Genomic DNA, 17,340 nt, shown 5'->3' with positions numbered 1-17,340 from the left:
GGCCTCTCACCTGATGGTCGAGGGGGTTAGATGACATGGCTTCAAGACTTCTTCCAGCTCAAAACTCCCAAATTCCTTCTCTGTCTGATCTCTCCTTTACCAGATAAACTAAGGGTACTAGGACTTGGGGCTAGAGCCAAGGAGGGGTGGGAGGGCCAAACTGGGAGGTGTCTGTGACCCTTCCCGGGAGAACCACTAGGATTGGGCTACAGGCTGGGAGAGCGGCACCGCGCAGCTCACAGCAGCTCGTGTGGGTCTGTAACCCCTGTTCTGGCCACAGGAGAGGCCCAGGGAAGAGCAGAAAGACTGGGAGGGGAGTGAGGACTAAGGAGAGGAAGGAAGGAAGAAGAGAAGGGCCTAAGAGGGCCAAATAATTCAAAGAGGAGAGTTTGTGGGAGCAGAGTCAGGCCAGCCCCCCACTTAGTTGGGCTCATTTTACAATGAGAAAATTGAGGCACAGAGCAGCTGACCGAGGTCACAAAGCCGTCCATGGTGGCTGGGTCAGAACCCCAGGAATCGCGCCCTCCTGCTCCCCCACTCCCTGGGCCACGTGCCGAGTCCTTCTGGAGCTCCCAGGAAGGAGCCAGCACTAGGGCTGGCACATTGGAGGAGGCTTCCAGAAGAAGCCCCCCCACCCCCAAGGGCACCAGGTCCTGTCAATCCCACCTCCAAAGTAATTCTCATGCCTGACACTTCCTGCTCTCTATCCCCGATGCCCGGGTCCAGGCTACCTGCCCCCTCATCCCGGTCTCTTACTCTGGTCTCAGATCTGACCCTGTCAAACCCTTGCTTACAGCCAACCTTTGGGTTGCCTCCTGCCACGTCTGCACTCTGAGTGGGGCCTACTGGGCTCTCTGTGATCAGGACCCTGCCTACCTTTGTAGCCAACCTTGGCCACTCCCCACGAGTTCCTTTCCTTCTTGTCCCAGTCCAGAAGACTTACTTGAGATGCCCCAAATAAGCTTTTCAAGCCCCAGTGCCTGGGCAAGTGCTTCTTGGTTTGCCAGCCCTGCCTTAAACGGAAGCAGGAGTCCCAAGTTCTAGCCCCAGCTCCAGTTAAGGAACCCTCAGCACTGGCCCTCTCTGGGCCTCAATTTCTCCACCTATAGGAGAGGTTGCAGGTTTGGGGGAGGTGCTCTCTGGGCTCCCTTGCTCTTCCCTCTGTTATCCCTGGAGAGGAGCTGGGGATGCTGGTCCCCTTGACATGGGTCAGTGTTTCCAGACAGGGCTGGTGCTCCCCCTTCCCAAGTGCCCCAGCCCAGCGTGCTGAGCAGGATGCCCTGTAATCAGTAGGAAGTGGGAACACTGCGTTGTATCTAATCATTAGTCACTAATTAATTCATTTACTGGTGAGGCAATGCCAGGACTTTGAGGCCTCTCCTTCATGTTCCCCCTCCTGCTGCATCTGATCTTCAAAGGAATGGGAAGTATTTCCAAAAATATCCTTTTTCCCGTGATTCTTCAGGAGGATTGCTCAGCTCAGCAATTAAAGACAAGGAGGTCCATCCTCCCTGCCAGCGACTCCCAGCTTGTTGGGGCCTGTTTGCTTTCATGATCACCTCCTCCCTCCCCATCAAAGCCTGCTCCCTCTGAATAACCCCAGCATGGGATGGGGGACGCAGGCTCCCTGCCCCATACGTGGGATGCCAAGGAGGGCCCAGAGCAAAGAAGGCTCTTCCCATAATTTCCATCTGTACCCTCTTTGATAGAGACAATTGACATGTTCTGAATCTTATGTTAAAAAAAAAAAAAAAACCCAAACCCATTGCCATCGAGTGGATTCTGACTCCTAGCAACCCTATAGGACAGAGTAAACTGCCCTATAGGATTTCCAAGCCTGTAATCTTTACAGAAGCTGACTGCCACACCTTTCTCCCAAAGAGCAGCTGGTGGGTTTGAACCACCAGCCTTTCAGTTAGCAGCCAAACACTTTAACCACTGTGCCACCAGCGCTTCTTCCATAAAGATTACAGCCAAGGAAACCCTATGGAGAAGTTCTACTCTGTAATACATGGGGTCTCCAATGGCAGAGTTTTATCTTGCAGATAAGGAAGCAGAGAGGTTGGGTGACTTGTACAAAGTCACACAGCTAGTAAGAAGTTGTGTCAGGATTTGAACCCAGGCTGTCTGGTCTCAGGACCAAGCTTTTAACCACTACTCTGTACTGCCTTTCTTAAGGCAAGACCCCGCCCCACCTGACCCCGTCTAGCGCTTCTTCTAGCCAATCTCTGCCCCAAGCCCCTTTCCTTGCAGACTTTCCAGAGCAGCCTCTGGTCGCAGTCACTTGCGCCCATGGCACAGACACTGGATTCCCTGGTTCCATCTATAGACCCACCCACCACCTCCCTGGAAACCCAGGCATAGCCTGCAGCCCTCTGCTAGCTTATCCCTCATTAGCAATTTGGAGAGAATCTACAGCATCTTGGCCAAAGGGCTCAACTCTGCCCAAGACTCAAGACTGTGACAGGGAAGCTGGGCAGAACTTTAAAAATCATTTAGCCTGATTCCCCCACTGGCATGCTGCGCAGGAGCAGCCTCTCGGCAGAGGGCCCAGGGAACAGTTAGCAAGGCGGCTGTGTCAGCCTTCCAGCCCCCGAGGTCAGGCGGGACTCCCTGGAGGGGTGAGGAGGGGTGTCTTCATCATCTCTTCATCCCAGTGATGCCTGCCAAGGGGTAGCTCCAGCTGCACAGCCGTGGGGGCCCGGAGGTGTGCCCCTCCTTTAATAAATGGGGAGGGGGAACAAAGGGCCGCGGGCCGAGGTCACTCACCCAGCACCACCGTAGCTGAGCCGGCCAAGCGCCCCAGCTTCTGACTCCCTGCCCAGTGCTCTGCCCCTGTGCCACTCCAGGCTGGGGACCAGGACTCTGGCAGCTTCCCCAGCCCTCCTGCGGCCTCACGGGGGTGCGGATGCGATGCAAGGGTCAGTGGGAGCCACTGAAAGCCCTGCAGCAGGGCTCAGGGCTCAGTTCCTCTTCCGGCCAGAACCGCCAGGAGCCAGGGCCAGGTTTAGCTCAAGGAGACCTGTTCAGACCTCCTGATGCTGAGGAGCGGCGAGCGGTAGAGGGGGGGCAGGATGACCTTGGCCAACACAGGAGGGAAGACTCAGAATTTGGAACTCCCTCAGTTCCTTCCCTGCCAGATTTTGGGGCCCTGCCACCCAAACAGGGGGAAGGAAGGAGAGTGAGAGGGGCCCTTGGGGCAGCTCTGCCGGAGCCCTGAAGCCAGGGCCTATCCCCATCTCCCTAACAGGTGACACGTTCTGGGCTGCAGGAGACCCTACCCCTCTCTGGGCCACTCCCCTGCTCCCACGTGTGCCACGTGCCAGGCTGTAAGCAGTTGTAGCAGATCCAAGGAAAGAGACACCTGCCGTGGGAGATCCACCCCCAGTGACATCCCCAGCACACTCCTGTCACCTGTCATTTTTTGTCCCAAGAGACCTCCACCATGGATGTTCCCACCACAAACCCTCCCACATCAGGCCTGCTCTGGGGAAATACCCTCATGAGGACCTTCTCCAAGACCCGCCTCGTGAGCCCCAGCCTGTGTGAAACCCTGCCACGTGAGACCCGCATAAGGACCGCCCACGGGAAGCATCCACCACGGGTAGTCCCACCGTATGAAACCCTGTCATTTAAATTTGCCACTCGAGCTGTCACCACATACCCTCCCTCTGTACCATGCTCAGCCACGTGAGAATTGACTCATGAGAGCTCCCCATTCATTTTAGCTGCCACGTGAGACCACGACGTGGGAGGTCTCAAATGAGAGCCCACCACGTCATCTGCCATCAAGTAAGGACCTGAAAGGGAACAGCTCAGTGAGCTGGCCAAGCCTGTCCATGGGCCCATCCCATAGGGGTGACTGTGCCAGGCTTGGGTGGGGAGAGCCGGGGCCCCACAGGCAGGGGCTAGTGCAACCACCATACCCAGCTGGGCGCCAGTGGGCAGAAAGAGGCAGGAAGTTGGGGGCAGTAGGGAAGCCTCTCTCCCGAGCTTCATACCAGAGCCCACCAGCAAGACAGGCCCCTCTGCTGGCCCAGGATGGATGGCAAGATGGATGGACGAGGGGACAGACACTCAGGTTGCTCTTCGGGAGAGGAGCCTGTGGATCACTCTGATTCTCTCTTCTTTGTCCAGACAATGGCTACCGTGAGTGCCTGGTCAATGGCAGCTGGGCCACCCGCGTGAACTACTCAGAGTGTCAGGAGATTCTCAACGAGGAGGTGAGGCTGAGCAAGTAGGGTGGCTCAGGGGCCCCAGCACTGGGATGAGCTGGGTCCTTGTTCCTTCCTTCCTTCCCCCCATGCTCACTGGGTGGCCGCATGTGCCCGGCGTGATACTGAGCTGGGGTCACACAAGACATGGATTCTCATCCAGTTTCCACCCCAACTCTCCAGAGAAATACATCAAAGTCCGACCACGGGGTTGTATCAGAATCAGGGACGGGGGTGGAGGTAGCAGTGTAGTTTGAAAAAGCCCTTAGAGGTCCTTTTAAAAATTTAAATGTTTTTGAGTCAAAATGATGTACACAATATACAAAATTGAAAAGGTACAAATGGAAATACAGTGAAAGTCTCCCTGTCACCCCGGTCCCCAGCCACTGGGTTCCCTCCCCAGAGCTCACCATTTTGCCAGTTTCACTAGTGTCCTTGCAGAGATATTCTCTACATATACAGGAAATGGTGTGTGTATGTTCTTTTTTGGTTTTACCCGAATGTTGCATATTACACACACTGGCACCATGCGTGCTTTTCTCATGTAACCATCTATCTCGGAGATTGTTCCATCTCAGTACGTAAAGAGCATCTTTGTTCTTTTTTACATTTGCATAATATCACATTGTACGGATGTACCATAATTTATTTAACCAACCTTTATTCCCAGTCTTCAGTGACTACAAACCGTGCTGCAATGAATAGTCTTTTTAAGGATGACATTTGGCAGATGTGTGAATGTATCTATCCGCCTGGTGTTGCTGCTACCCGCTGCTCCCTGTGTCCTCTCCCCTTCAGTGGGTGCTGAGGAAGGTGGGGGCTGTGAAGCTGGAAGAATGGGTGAGCAGAAAGCAAAAGGCAGAAGGGAGGATGCCCCCCGGACTGTCCAAGGGCCGCAGGCTCCTGAGCAGTGAGGCAGAGGCCTGGTCCAGGCAGTCCCAAGAACTCCAACACCTAAAGGATCTGAGTTGGAAGGGACCTTGGAGACCCTCCATCCAGACATGAGGTTCCCAGACCTGCCTGTTAGTTAGAATTACCCAGAGCACGTGTTCAAATACAGGTTCCAGGGCTGCCCCTAAGACCCAGTAAATCAAAATTGCTAAAGAGGGCCTGGGAATCTGTATTTTTAACAAGTGCCCCAGGGGAGCCTTCTGATGGGGCAAAAGTGAGAAACTTTGATCTAGTGCAACCCATTCATTTTACAAATGGGGAGACTGAAGCCTGGAAAGGGGGAGTGGCTGATGCAAGGTCACATGGGCAGAGTGAGTCAGAGCCTGGAACTGGGGGTTTCTGAGTCCAGGCTCCTCTTTGCCAGGAACCCTGGGAGGCAAGGGTAATGGAGGAAGAACAGCTTTTCCCCATCCATAGCACCCTACCCTGACCCTGAGCTAATGTGCTCTGCTGGCCCCTTCCAGAAGATGCGAAGATAGGGCGTGCTTAGCCTAAAGCTCCCTGCTGGTGCTGCTTCTGGCAGAGTGGGAGTGTTACTCGGGATGCGGGCAAGGGGCTCCCTGGTGTCTCACATCATCCGGGCCAGAACCATGGGGTCCACCCAAGCCGGGCATGGGTTGACCCGGCTTCTCGAGGACCTGACCTGAGCAAAGATAGCCCCCAAGTTCCTAAGCACCCGCCTAGTGAGCCAGCCTGGCAGGTCTTGGGATTGGGGACGAGATGTATCCCCTTGAATGAGGGAAGGAAAGCGAGAATTCCACATTAGCAACCACAGTTGGCCAGAGGAGATGGGTTTGGGTAGGGGTGGCCAGAAGACCACTCAGGTTGGTGGGTAGCCCCTTACATGGCGCATACGAGGGAGCTGGGAGAAAGGGAAACAGGATTTGTGCTCAAAACAGCAGGTCAGTTCTGTCAGCGACTCAGGACCACAGTCGTGCCCAGAGCAGGATGCTAATGGGGGAGGCAGAGCTAGACAAGGAGTCTCAGCCCTCCGTGGCTCTCACCATCTGCTCTGACCGGCCTGCTGAGCCTGCAGAGCCTGAAGCCAGCAATGTAGCTGCGCCTGGAAGTCTCTGCCCTTCTTGGAAATCCGCAAACTAGAGACACCACAGTTGCTCCCAGCCTCCCTCCCTGGATTTGCTCCTGATGGTCAGGGGAATTTCTTCACAGTTCACCCCACTCTCTCCTGCTCTAAGTTAAGTCCCCTTGCCTTCTAGGTGACTGGAGCTTGGGAGGGGGGTGTGGCGGGGGGCACAGCAGCTCTTCCCCCCACCTTCAAAGACTCAAAAACGTTAGGTCAGCTACCTTCATCCTCCCGTTCTGGGACAGGGGTCTCTCCCTTCTCCACCAAGGTTAGGGTGAGAAAGAGGACCTGGGAGCCTCAGCTCCTCACAGTCCCCCTCTTTGGCAGTATCATGGGGACAGACGTTTGGGGCTTGGATTCTGGTCCCAGCACTTAACGAGCTGTGTAACACTGGGCGGGTAACTTAACCTCACTAAATCCCAGCTTCCTTGCCTGTAAAACGGCAGGGAATGATACAAATATCTACCTCCCGGTGGATGGGAGGATGACGCTTGCCTGTGTCTTGGCACGTGGAGGGCACTCCATCCATTCCCCACCCCTCTGTCTCTGTCTCACCTGTGAAGTCAGGGAAGATTGTCATGTACACCTGGAGGGTGGGGGCATTGATGACAAGACCACAGGTAACTCGTCTGCCCCCTTCCTCTGGTTTCTGACGCAGTGGGACTGCCCCCCACACCTCCCCCCGCATGCAGTGACCAGATGCCCGGCGCTGCCCCCCACCTCCACCTGGCCCACCTCTGCCTGGCTTTACCATCCCTTTCTCATCCGCACCTGCCAGCCAGATTGTCTAGCACTCTGGGTAATCGATTAATTTAATTAGTGAAAATCTATCCCCTTCTGCCAGCCCCCAGCCTCACCGGACCCCTGCCTACCCTCAAGACTCCCTTGTCCCTCCTGAAACTGCGCAGAGGAAAGTATCCAATTAGTTGAGCAGCGATTTCTCTACTCACAGGCCTGGGCTATGCCCTAATTAAGCGCCAGTGCCCTGGGGTATTGCACATAATGGATTTGCAGAAATGGCTGCATGTGACATGGGACTTGGCAGGGCACCCTGGAGGTCCCAGGCCTGGTGAGACCTGCTCACCGCTGTCACCACCAGGGGACAGGCCCCAAAATGGGGAGTCTAGGTTGTGTGCTGACCCCCAGCACCACACCCTCACTCCCTGTATCAGCCCCCCATACCCTGTCTCCCTCCACTGCAGATGCTGTCACCAGAGAAGGCCTCTGCTTTCAATCCTGGTTGTCCCTCAAGAAATGCACCCTGGGGACAGGGAAAGGAGGGACTTTAAAGCCAGCCAGACCAGTCAGGCAGACCGGGGTGGCTTGGGCCAATTATTCAGCCTCTTCAGCTGGAAAAACAGGGACGAAAGAACCAGTCTCAGAGGGCACTTGTGAGGATGAAAAGTAATGATGTCAGTAAAGTGCCTGGCCCCGGGCCCAGCATACAGTAGGTGCTCAGTAAGTGACTCCTTCCCAGCCTGAATCCAACGACACGGGCACTATCTGGTGGGGACCATGCAGGGGCGGCAGAGGGCAGTGAAGCCCCCACCACCACAGCTGATCCAGGTGAACCAGGGCCCTGTGAGGAAGCTGGGACGTCTTGCCATTCTAGACTCCACAGATGTTGTTATTACTCCAGGGCTTCTCAGCATGGGCTTGTGGAAAATTTAATAAAAGGAAATTAAGTGCCAGCTCCAGACAGGCTGTGATGTGTGCATATTCTGGAGTTCTGGATTTTGGCATCTGCTACCAGGCTCTTGGAGACCCTCCCCATTTGCATGGGGGTGGTGGATCCCCTCCCTCTCCTTCCCTTCACTTCCCTTCCTTCCCCCTCCACTTCCTTTCCCTTCTGTCCTTTCCACGGCCCTCCCAGTGTCTCTCTCTCCTCCATTTACACCTCCCTAGGGCCTAACCAAGGAGCCCTGGTGATGCAGTGGTTAAGTGCTCGGCTGCTAACTGAAAGGTCAGCAGTTTGACCCAACAGCCACTCCATAGGAGAAAGATCTGGCAGTCTGCTTCTGCAAAGCTTACAGCCTTGGTTCTGCCCCGTCCTATAGGGTTGCTATGAGCTGGAATCGACTTGACAGCAGTGGTTTTGGTTTTGGTTTTGGTTTGGGGCCCAGCCCTTCTGAGGCCCTTTCTGGGATGTCTGCTGGGTGTCCAATCTCTAAAGTGTATCCCTTGTTCTCCGGTAGATGAAATTGGGAAAATCACTGACCTGCCCAGGCCTCAGTTTCCTCATCCGGAAGATGGGTAGAACTGGATTTGATCCTTTAGGGTCCCGCTCTGATTTATGTGGATTCTGTAACTCCCACAGGAAGGTCTGTGGGGAGCCAGGGATGCTTCAGTGGCTCAGAAAGGATGAACAAGACCTTTGAATATTCATCCTTTTCTTGACTTACGCTTTCCTAGGTTTTATACATCACCATCCCCTGGCCCTACCCCACAACCTGGCAAAGGGTAAGGGAGGGAGGTGCTAACAGGGACCCCATTTTCAAAGCCAGTTGCTTCCTCCACCTATTGAGCCCCTCTGAGTGCCAGGCCTGGGTTTCGTGGGCCCTGTTCTCTTGGGACCTAGAAAAGGGTGATGGAGGCTTTGCTCTGGGGCAGGAGTCTGCAAAGAGCTGGGAACGGGGGGCCAGCCAGCCCCCACTTGTGAGATGGGGGCCCACTCGCAGCCTCAGCTGTGCAGGTAAGAGGCGATCTTGAAGTTGGGTGACCGTGGGCAAGTCAACATACCTCCGGGCCTGTTTTTCTGCAAAGTAACTCTTCCAGCTCTTGCCACAGGGTTGCCTTGAGAGTTGGAGAAGAAAACAGATATGAAAATACTCTGTAAATGAGAAAGGCTTCATCACTTCTGAGGCTTAAGTTTGCTGAAAAGAGGAAGACCATGGCATTTTTCAGCCTCCATCAGTATATTCAATGAATTAGGAAGTAAAATTGGGGTATTTTTTACGGTCCAGGGAATGGATCCTGCTCCCTTCCAGCAGACCTTCTGGGCTGGGGGTAGGGAAGGACCTGGGAAGCGAGTTATGGAGTCTAGGGAGATTTTTTTAATGGTTTCTAATGCTGCTGTGGTTGCTAATACACAGCAGCTTCTCCCAGCCCCCTTGGTAATGGGAGCAGCATCAACGGCAGCCAGAGGGCTTCAGGAGCAACCAAGAAAATGGGTGCTCAACTGGGAAATGGGTGGAGGAAAGAAGTCTTAGAGGAGTGACGTCTCTGCACCCATTAGGGCCGCATGCTGTTGGACTGAATGGGAACGTGGGCAGATGTGGGCAGGGGAGCACATCTGAGAGCCGTGCACATGCATATGAGCACGCAGAACGGGAAGCCTGTGCGAGGGAGACACTCAGCTGGTACTTCCACCAGCGACATGCAACCCCAGACAGAGCCTGACAGTCAGAGCCACAGCCTCAAACTAGGCAGCGCTGCTCTAGGGCAATGCTTGGTGCACAGTAGGGCCCAGGGGAGGGGGAGTAAGTGCCGTTAGGGTTGCCTGCTCTGTCTTGCCCACCGATGGGCCATGGGTGGGAGGGAGCCTCACAGGACCTCTGTCCCTTTCTCTTGCCTCAGAAGAAGAGCAAGGTGCACTACCATGTCGCTGTCGTCATCAACTACCTGGGCCACTGCATCTCCCTGGTGGCCCTCCTGGTGGCTTTTGTCCTCTTTCTGCGGCTCAGGTGAGAGGGCTTCAGGTTGCCTCCTCCTGCACCTGGGCCCTTGGGTGGAGCAGAGAAGAAGCTCTGGGGAAAGGTGGCTCCAGGGTGGGACTGCTGTGGAGGCGGAGCCCTGCCCCATCACCTCAGTGGGAGAAGGTGGTATAGATAGGAGTCTCGGTCTTCTGGAACCTCGGGCAGGGCACTTCTGTCCCCTCCCCAGGAATTGCTGGGGGTGGAGAGGTAGGGGGGACAAAGTCCAGGCTTGACTTTTGCCATCCACACCAGGGGAGCTGCACCCACTTGGGATGACTGGGAAGGTGGAGCCCCAGGGATGGGGCTCCATGGAGTGACCCACTTTGGGTTTTAGACTTGCCTGGGGCCCCAGCACTACTGTGAAGGATGCTGATGGCAGTGCAGGCAGGTCTGTGCCAGGAATGGAGAGGGTGGAGGCAGGGCTGAGCATCAAGGCTGGAAGCTGGGACAGAGGCTTCCCGCCAGAGGCTCCCTTAGCTGGTCCCCCAGGCTGGGCAGGAGTGGGATGGATGGGGCCAGCCGAGACACCCTAAGAGGGGCTGCCGTGGAGGGTACATCCCCAGAGATGGTGGTAGGGAGACCAGGAGGGCTCGCAGTTCCTTTGCTGCTGGTCCTCTCTCCAGGGAGCCTAAGTCCCCCCTGCAGAGGGGGGATCTCAGTGTGGTCACCTTGAGAACAACTGGGCCTTGAGGGGGGACTCTGATTCCTGCACGCTCTCCACACTCCAGTGTTCTAAGGTATGGAGTGGAGCAGAGCTGGTCCAGATCCTGACAGACACATCCCAGCTGAGCATCCTCGGGCAGGTTACTCAGCCTCTCTGAGCCTCGGCTTGTTTCTCCATAGCTAGGGAGAATAACGGTCATTCTGTATAGTTGTAAGGATTGTAGAAAAAAATACATGAAACACACTGTAGAAAGTCAGTATTGAATATGTGGCAGCAATTATTATTGATCACACAGTTCTAGTTCATATGTCTTCAGAGACTCCCAAGCCTGGACGTGGCTCTGACCTCAATCCCAGAACTACAGAAAGAGTAGCAGTGCCCATGGGAACAAGGGGGGACCCCAGAGGGTGAGTAGCCCTCAGTCCGTCGGAGGCTGCAGGTAGGAGGGGCCCCTCTGCTGCCACCTCTGTGTGTGACTTGGCCAGTCTGCCCTGCTCTGAGCTTCAGTTTCCCCATCTGTACATCTGGGCTAGAGTGAAGCTGGGGACCTGTCCCTCATCCTCTCTCCCTTCCCCTTGTTCCCATCATCCACTCACCCCTTCTGCCCCCAGGAGCATCTGGTGCCTGAGAAACATCATCCACTGGAACCTCATCTCAGCCTTCATCCTACGCAATGCCATGTGGTTCGTGGTCCAGTTCACCATGAGCCCTGAAGTCCACCAGAGCAACGTGGTGAGTCCTGGCCCGGGGAGGTGGGACAGGGCCAGGCTCAGGGTCAGAGGAAGGGCCCGGGAGGGGTCACCTGTGGGGAGGAGGGGCTGCGGACAGGCCTTGGGGCCCACTGAGCAGGAGGGGATTTCAGAGGGTGCCCCATCCTGCCAAGAGGAGGCCCCAGGGTGGGGTGCTGCCCCTGTCTCTTGCCCCTCAACTTGGCTCACCACTGTCTCCGGTGGTGGTGGGGGTGGCAGGGATGGTGCAGGTTGGTGACAGCTGCCTACAACTACTTCCACGTGACCAACTTCTTCTGGATGTTCGGTGAGGGCTGCTACCTGCACACGGCCATCGTCCTCACCTACTCCACCAGCCGGCTGCACAAGTGGATGTTCATCTGCATCGGCTGGGGTGAGCGGCCCCACGCTGCCCACTCCTCCCCCAGACCCCGGCCAGCGGGCTGGGGGCTGCGAGACCGTGGCGCAGGTTGGGACGGTGGGGTGTGTTCATAGCCCTTTGCCCCTACTTGGGAACATCTTGAAGGAGGCATGTTGGGCCATGGGTGCCCACCTCCAGGCCCTGGTCTGCACTGGGGTCCCCGGGGCCCTCTGTGACAGCGTCATCTCTCCCCCAGGCGTGCCTTTCCCCATCATCGTGGCCTGGGCCATTGGGAAGCTGTACTACGACAATGAGAAGTAAGTCACCTCCTCCTTCGCTGCCCTCTGCTTGAGACTCTCTAAGGGCTTTGGGCCACGTCACCTTCCCTCTTGGTGCCATGGTTTCTGCATCTGTAAAGAGAGGGGCTGGACTCAATCAGAGGCCCCCTGACAGCGCTCCACCTGAGGGGTACTGGGCAGGCAGGCTCCAGGTCTCTTTTCTCTGCCTTGCATATTGGCCTTTCACAAGATGCAGGACTGTGTAAGGGTTATGGGCTGTCTCTGGAGCCAGACTTCCCTGGTTCTGAATCGTGGCTCGATCATTAACTAGCTATGTGACCTTGAGCTGGTTACTGCAACATGCCTCAGTTTCCTCGTCTGTAAAATGGGCATCCTAATAATAGTGCCTACCTCAAAGGGCTGTTCTGCAGGTAACGTGGATTAATATATACTAAGCATTTGGAATAGTGCTTGGCACATAGTAAGCTCTATATAAATATTGTCTATGAATATTAAGACTTATTTTAACAAATGATTCTGTGTATTTAATAAAAATTGAAAACCTCCAGATGATCTCAGTGGCTCCTTCCAGCTCTGAAGTCCTGTGGATGCTTATAAAATGGGCTCAGGTATTCCCATCACCCTCGAAAATGAGATTTCTGCAGTCATTTGCAACCTTAGCTGTACATCAGAATCACCTGGGAAGCCTTAAAAACCGCTGATGCCTGGCCTCCGCCCCCAGAGAGTTGGATGTAATTGGTCGAGGGTGTGGGCTAGGCACCAGGGTTTTTAAAAACTGTGCAGGTGATTCCAATGTGCCGCTGAGATGGAGTGTCACTGAGACGGAGAACGGCTGAGAGAGAGGCGTACGAGGTGGGCGTAGACAGTCTTTTGGCTGCCGGGGGAGGCACCAGGATCTTCTTTGCCAAATATTCCATATTTCCCTGGTGACTCCTTCCTGACTTAGGCCCAGCTGGCTCACACTTCATTTGCACAGCTGCAGAGTGGGGCAAGGTCTGGGAGAGGGGCCAAAGGAGAGACCTGACTGTCGCAAACTGGGGGCCTGGCAGTGATGCCCAGGACAGTGCCTGGGGGCCCAGAACAGGAGCCCTGGGCAGTGGCTCCTGTGCCTCAGGTGTGCAGATGTGCGTGTGGCAGCAGGGGAAGGGTGGAAGAACAAGTTTCAAGAAGGTCTCCTGTGTGTGTGTGTGTGCGCGCGCACGCGCGCGCACGTGCATGGGTGCGTGTCTACCTTAGAGGGAAAAGGATGCAGGAGCAGCAAAAGAAAGTCGGTCAGAGCAGCTCTAAAGCCCCACCTAGTGGTAAAGTAAGCTGGACTATATGAAGAAGAACGTGGTATCAGGATTGGAGGAAGACTCATTAACAACCTGCGATATGCAGATGACACAACCTTGGTTGCTGAAAGCAAAGAGGACTTGAGCACTGATGAAGATCAAAGACTACAGCCTTCAGTATGGATTACACCTCACCATAAAGAAAACAAAAATCCTCACATTGGACCTATAAGCAACATCGTGATAAATGGAGAAAATATTGAAGTTGTCAAGGATTTCATTTTACTTGGATCCACAATCAATGCCCATGGAAACAACAGTCAAGAAATCAAAGGACATACTGCATTGGGTAAATCTGCTGCAAAAGACCTCTTTAAAGTGTTGAAAAGCAAAGATGTCACTCTGAGGACTAAGGTGTGCCTGACCGAAGCCATAATATTTTCCATTGCCTCCTATGCATGCGAAAGCTGGACAATGAATAAGGAAGACCAAAGAAGAACTGATGCCTTTGAATTATGGTGTTGGCGAAGAATATTGACTATACCATGGATGGCCAGAAGAACAAATAAGTCTGTCTTAGAAGTATAGTCAGAGTGCTCCTTGGAAGCGAGGATGGTGAGACTGTCTCCCGTACTTTGGACATGTTATCAGGAGAGTGACCAGTCCCTGGAAAAGGACATCATACTTGGTAAAGTAGAGGGTCAGTGAAAAAGAAGAAGACCCTCAGTGAGATGGATTGACACAGTGGCTGCAACAATGTGCTCAGACATAAGGATAGTGCAGGACTGGGCAATGCTTCATTCTGTTGTACATAGGGTCACTATGAGTCGGAACCGACTCGATGGCACCTGACCACAGCTAACAGTGGTCAAGTGCTGACACTACAGCAGAAGGGAATCAGGTGAGTCCTCAGAACTCATAGACCAGAGGTTGCAACCAGAGGCCCCCAAGGATGGCTGGACCTGGCCCACAGACAGGCTGCGTTTGGTCTGGGCAATGTTTTTTGAACACTTGAATTTGTTGCTAACCTAAAAAATCAATAGGTTTCACATAGAAATATCAGTTTTTGGTTTATGGAAGCATCACAAGATCCAGCTCTTGCGGGTCAGTCCACATATGTGCCTGCCAACTGCTTCTAGGCAGGAGGATGTGGGACTTCTTGTTTGCCCTGTTCCTGCCCACTCCCCAGACCTCTCTGGAGCTTACTGGTGGGGAATTCAGGAAAATGCAAAGTAGTTCTGCCCTCCGGCGGTAGGTGGAACCTGTGGAAGTCTTTACCTTGAGCTTGTTCAGACTGCAATTAAACAGATTCAGGTAGAGATCGCTAACTGTTGGGTGCCCACCACTTGAAGAGTGTGTCCACACCGCCCCGCACCAGCAGGCATGCTGAGCCCAAGCAGGGGCTGAAGGACCCCAAGGGGGAACTGGCGGAAGCAGTAGTGTGTTGGGCCCACACCTGAGGATGAGGATGGTTCACACAGCCTGTTCCCAGGCCACTCTGGTCTTTTCCACAATCCCCGTCCTCGCCACAACTTCCTCTCTCATAATAGAGGATGCTGCCCATTTTGCAGATGGGATAACTGAGGCACAGTGGAGGACTCAAGTGGCTTGGCTGTCTGCCAGGGTTAGAATTGGAGCACCCAGATCCTGGCTTCTGGCCCCAGTCCTGCCCTGGCCCCCCACCTCCTGCCCCATGCCACTGAACTGGACCCAGATAGTTCCCCTTCCCTCACCTTCCTTCTGTGGCCTTCCAGGTGCTGGTTTGGCAAAAGGCCTGGGGTGTACACCGACTACATCTACCAGGGCCCCATGATCTTGGTCTTGCTGGTAAGAACCTGGGGGGTGAGCAGGAGCGAGGGGCACAGTGGAGAGGGACAGTCAGTGCCTGCAGTGGACCTGAAACATCCCTCTGTCTAGTGGTGGGGGCCTCCCAACAAGGGGCTTGGGCCTGGACTGTGCAAGTACTAATGAAGGTAGAGACAAAACTCTGGGAGGGACAGAGACCAGACTGAGAAAGGCGAGTCCAGAACCTGCCCCCACCTCAGTGTCTAGCTCACATACATGCCCACACCATCCCCACTGGTGTGTTCAAATTTCAGATCAATTTTATCTTCCTTTTCAATATCGTCCGCATCCTCATGACCAAACTCCGGGCATCCACCACATCTGAGACCATTCAGTACAGGTAACTGGTTCCCTCCCCCAGGTTCCCACCCATCCCAGCCTCTGGCCCAGGGTCTCCCCATGCCCCCAGGCCTGGAACTCCCTCCTGAAACCCCAGCTCCCCGGTCTCAGACCCAGCCCCACCTGGGTGGGCTGTGACTCTGGGCCTCCCTCCCCCTGCCCCCCAGGAAGGCGGTGAAGGCCACTCTGGTGCTGCTCCCCCTCCTGGGCATCACATACATGCTGTTCTTCGTGAACCCCGGGGAGGATGAGGTCTCCCGGGTCGTCTTCATCTACTTCAACTCCTTCCTGGAGTCCTTCCAGGTACAGCTGCCACCGCTTGCCCTGGCCCCAGCTCCCAAGGGGCCGGATCTGCACCTCTTGGGTGGGAATTCTACCAGGCCAAGGCCTGGAGGAGCAGGAGGCTGGGGAGAGGCAGTGGGTGCCGAAGGCAGTGGGTGGCCTGGTTCCTTGACGGCCTTCTCCCTCCACCCCAGGGCTTCTTCGTGTCTGTGTTCTACTGTTTCCTCAACAGTGAGGTAAGGACCCTCAGGGCCCAGGGCTGGCCCAAGGTAGTCGGAGGCCCGGCTGCTCCGAAGTCCCTAGGGGGATACCTCTAGCGAGTCCCTGTCACCTCTCTGATCTGCTCCTGCTGTGACAACCCACTCCTTGGCTCTCATAGGCAGTTAACAGGGGGGCCAGAAGCAGGGAGTCAGTCTCATCCATGAGTCTGGGATGGGTTGCATATTAAGAAGGGCCAAGCCCTGGGGCAGGGCTTGCATATGGGAACTCTGCTGGCCTGCGTGTGGATTAGAAAAAGACTGCCTTCCTCAGGACACTGAGAGAATCGTCCTAGCAAATATGCAAGTAGACAATGTCAATGATGTGACCGATCCACCTTCTGGGTGGCCCCTATGCACTGCTCACCTGTGCAGGTGCTCATGGGGGTCCTGCAGACCTGACTCAGATGTCACACTCTGTCCTATGCCCACAGGTCCGCTCGGCAATCCGGAAAAGATGGCACCGATGGCAGGACACGCACTCGATCCGTGCTCGGGTGGCCCGTGCCATGTCCATTCCCACCTCCCCTACCCGGGTCAGCTTCCACAGCATCAAGCAGAGCTCGGCCGTCTGAGCTGGAAGGCCTGGAGCAGTTCTCAAGACTGTGTTTGGGGAAGATGATCACCAGGCTCAGCTGGCTACCCTGTCTGCTTTCTCCACCTTCACCGCCAGGCGCAGCTAGCAATGAGAGCCAGGGGGGCTCCCTTCCTGCACCCCTCAGCTGAGCTGGGAGTTCTGGGCTTATAAGAGTGGGTGGAGTCTGGGCCAGGGATGAATGGAAAATAACCAACAGGCCTGGGATGGGCCCAAGGCTTCTGTCTCCCCACTGCCCCAGCCCTCCCTGGAGAACCAGCTGGAAAACTCAGAACAGCACACGGGCCCCTCCAAGAGAGGTGTTTTCCCAGAGCACAAAATGGCCTGCCCACCAGAGACCGGGGACTGTCCTCAGCAACTATGGGAGGCCATCTGCTGCCCCATTGGCATCATGGCAACTCTTGTGACAGTATCCGAACCACCATGATGATGCCTCTGGGAACTGAAGCCATGTGGTCAGAAACCCTGGTGACACCACCAGGTATCAGGTGACATCATCAGACATCAAGCAACACCGCTAGAAATCAGCACTCCCAAGCCACCAAGACTTCATCTGGAACAGCGGCCCTGCCTCCAGAAACGCTCTGCCTCGCTCCCTTGCGCCCTTGGACCTGTACTACACTGCAGGCCTCCCCAGCTCTCCCTCACTAACCCACTGAGCAGTACCCTCACCCCATTCCTGTCGCCTCCCCCTCCTCGGTGTTTCCCCCCTTATGAGAATATGGGTGTGAGTGGGGTGGCCCAGAGCGCAC

General features: G+C 55.2%; 1 protein-coding gene across 4 annotated transcripts in view; it reads left to right on the top strand.

Annotated features, from left to right (window-relative positions):
• CRHR1 (corticotropin releasing hormone receptor 1) overlaps window positions 1-16,712 on the top strand; it is a 46,505-nt gene extending 29,793 nt beyond the window's left edge. The window contains exons 4-13 of one of the 4 annotated variants that reach the window (XM_004374260.1): window positions 4,138-4,223; window positions 9,826-9,932; window positions 11,220-11,340; window positions 11,577-11,730; window positions 11,954-12,014; window positions 15,025-15,097; window positions 15,370-15,455; window positions 15,622-15,757; window positions 15,931-15,972; window positions 16,428-16,712. In XM_004374260.1, coding sequence (XP_004374317.1) covers window positions 4,138-4,223; window positions 9,826-9,932; window positions 11,220-11,340; window positions 11,577-11,730; window positions 11,954-12,014; window positions 15,025-15,097; window positions 15,370-15,455; window positions 15,622-15,757; window positions 15,931-15,972; window positions 16,428-16,568 — 1,007 coding nt within the window. In that variant the 3' untranslated portion in view covers window positions 16,569-16,712. The remainder of the gene's footprint in view (window positions 1-4,137; window positions 4,224-9,825; window positions 9,933-11,219; window positions 11,341-11,576; window positions 11,731-11,953; window positions 12,015-15,024; window positions 15,098-15,369; window positions 15,456-15,621; window positions 15,758-15,930; window positions 15,973-16,427) is intronic. The other 3 variants (XM_004374262.1, XM_004374261.1, XM_004374263.1) reach the window with 3 other exon arrangements.
• Window positions 16,713-17,340: the final 628 nt, after the last annotated feature.

The sequence above is a fragment of the Trichechus manatus genome, unplaced genomic scaffold (assembly GCF_000243295.1).
Source record: "Trichechus manatus latirostris isolate Lorelei unplaced genomic scaffold, TriManLat1.0 scaffold00028, whole genome shotgun sequence".
In the NCBI taxonomy this organism is placed as follows: Eukaryota; Metazoa; Chordata; class Mammalia; order Sirenia; family Trichechidae; genus Trichechus; species Trichechus manatus.
The sequence above is the reverse complement of the archived record's forward strand: the minus strand, read 5'-3'. Positions and strand labels throughout refer to the sequence as shown.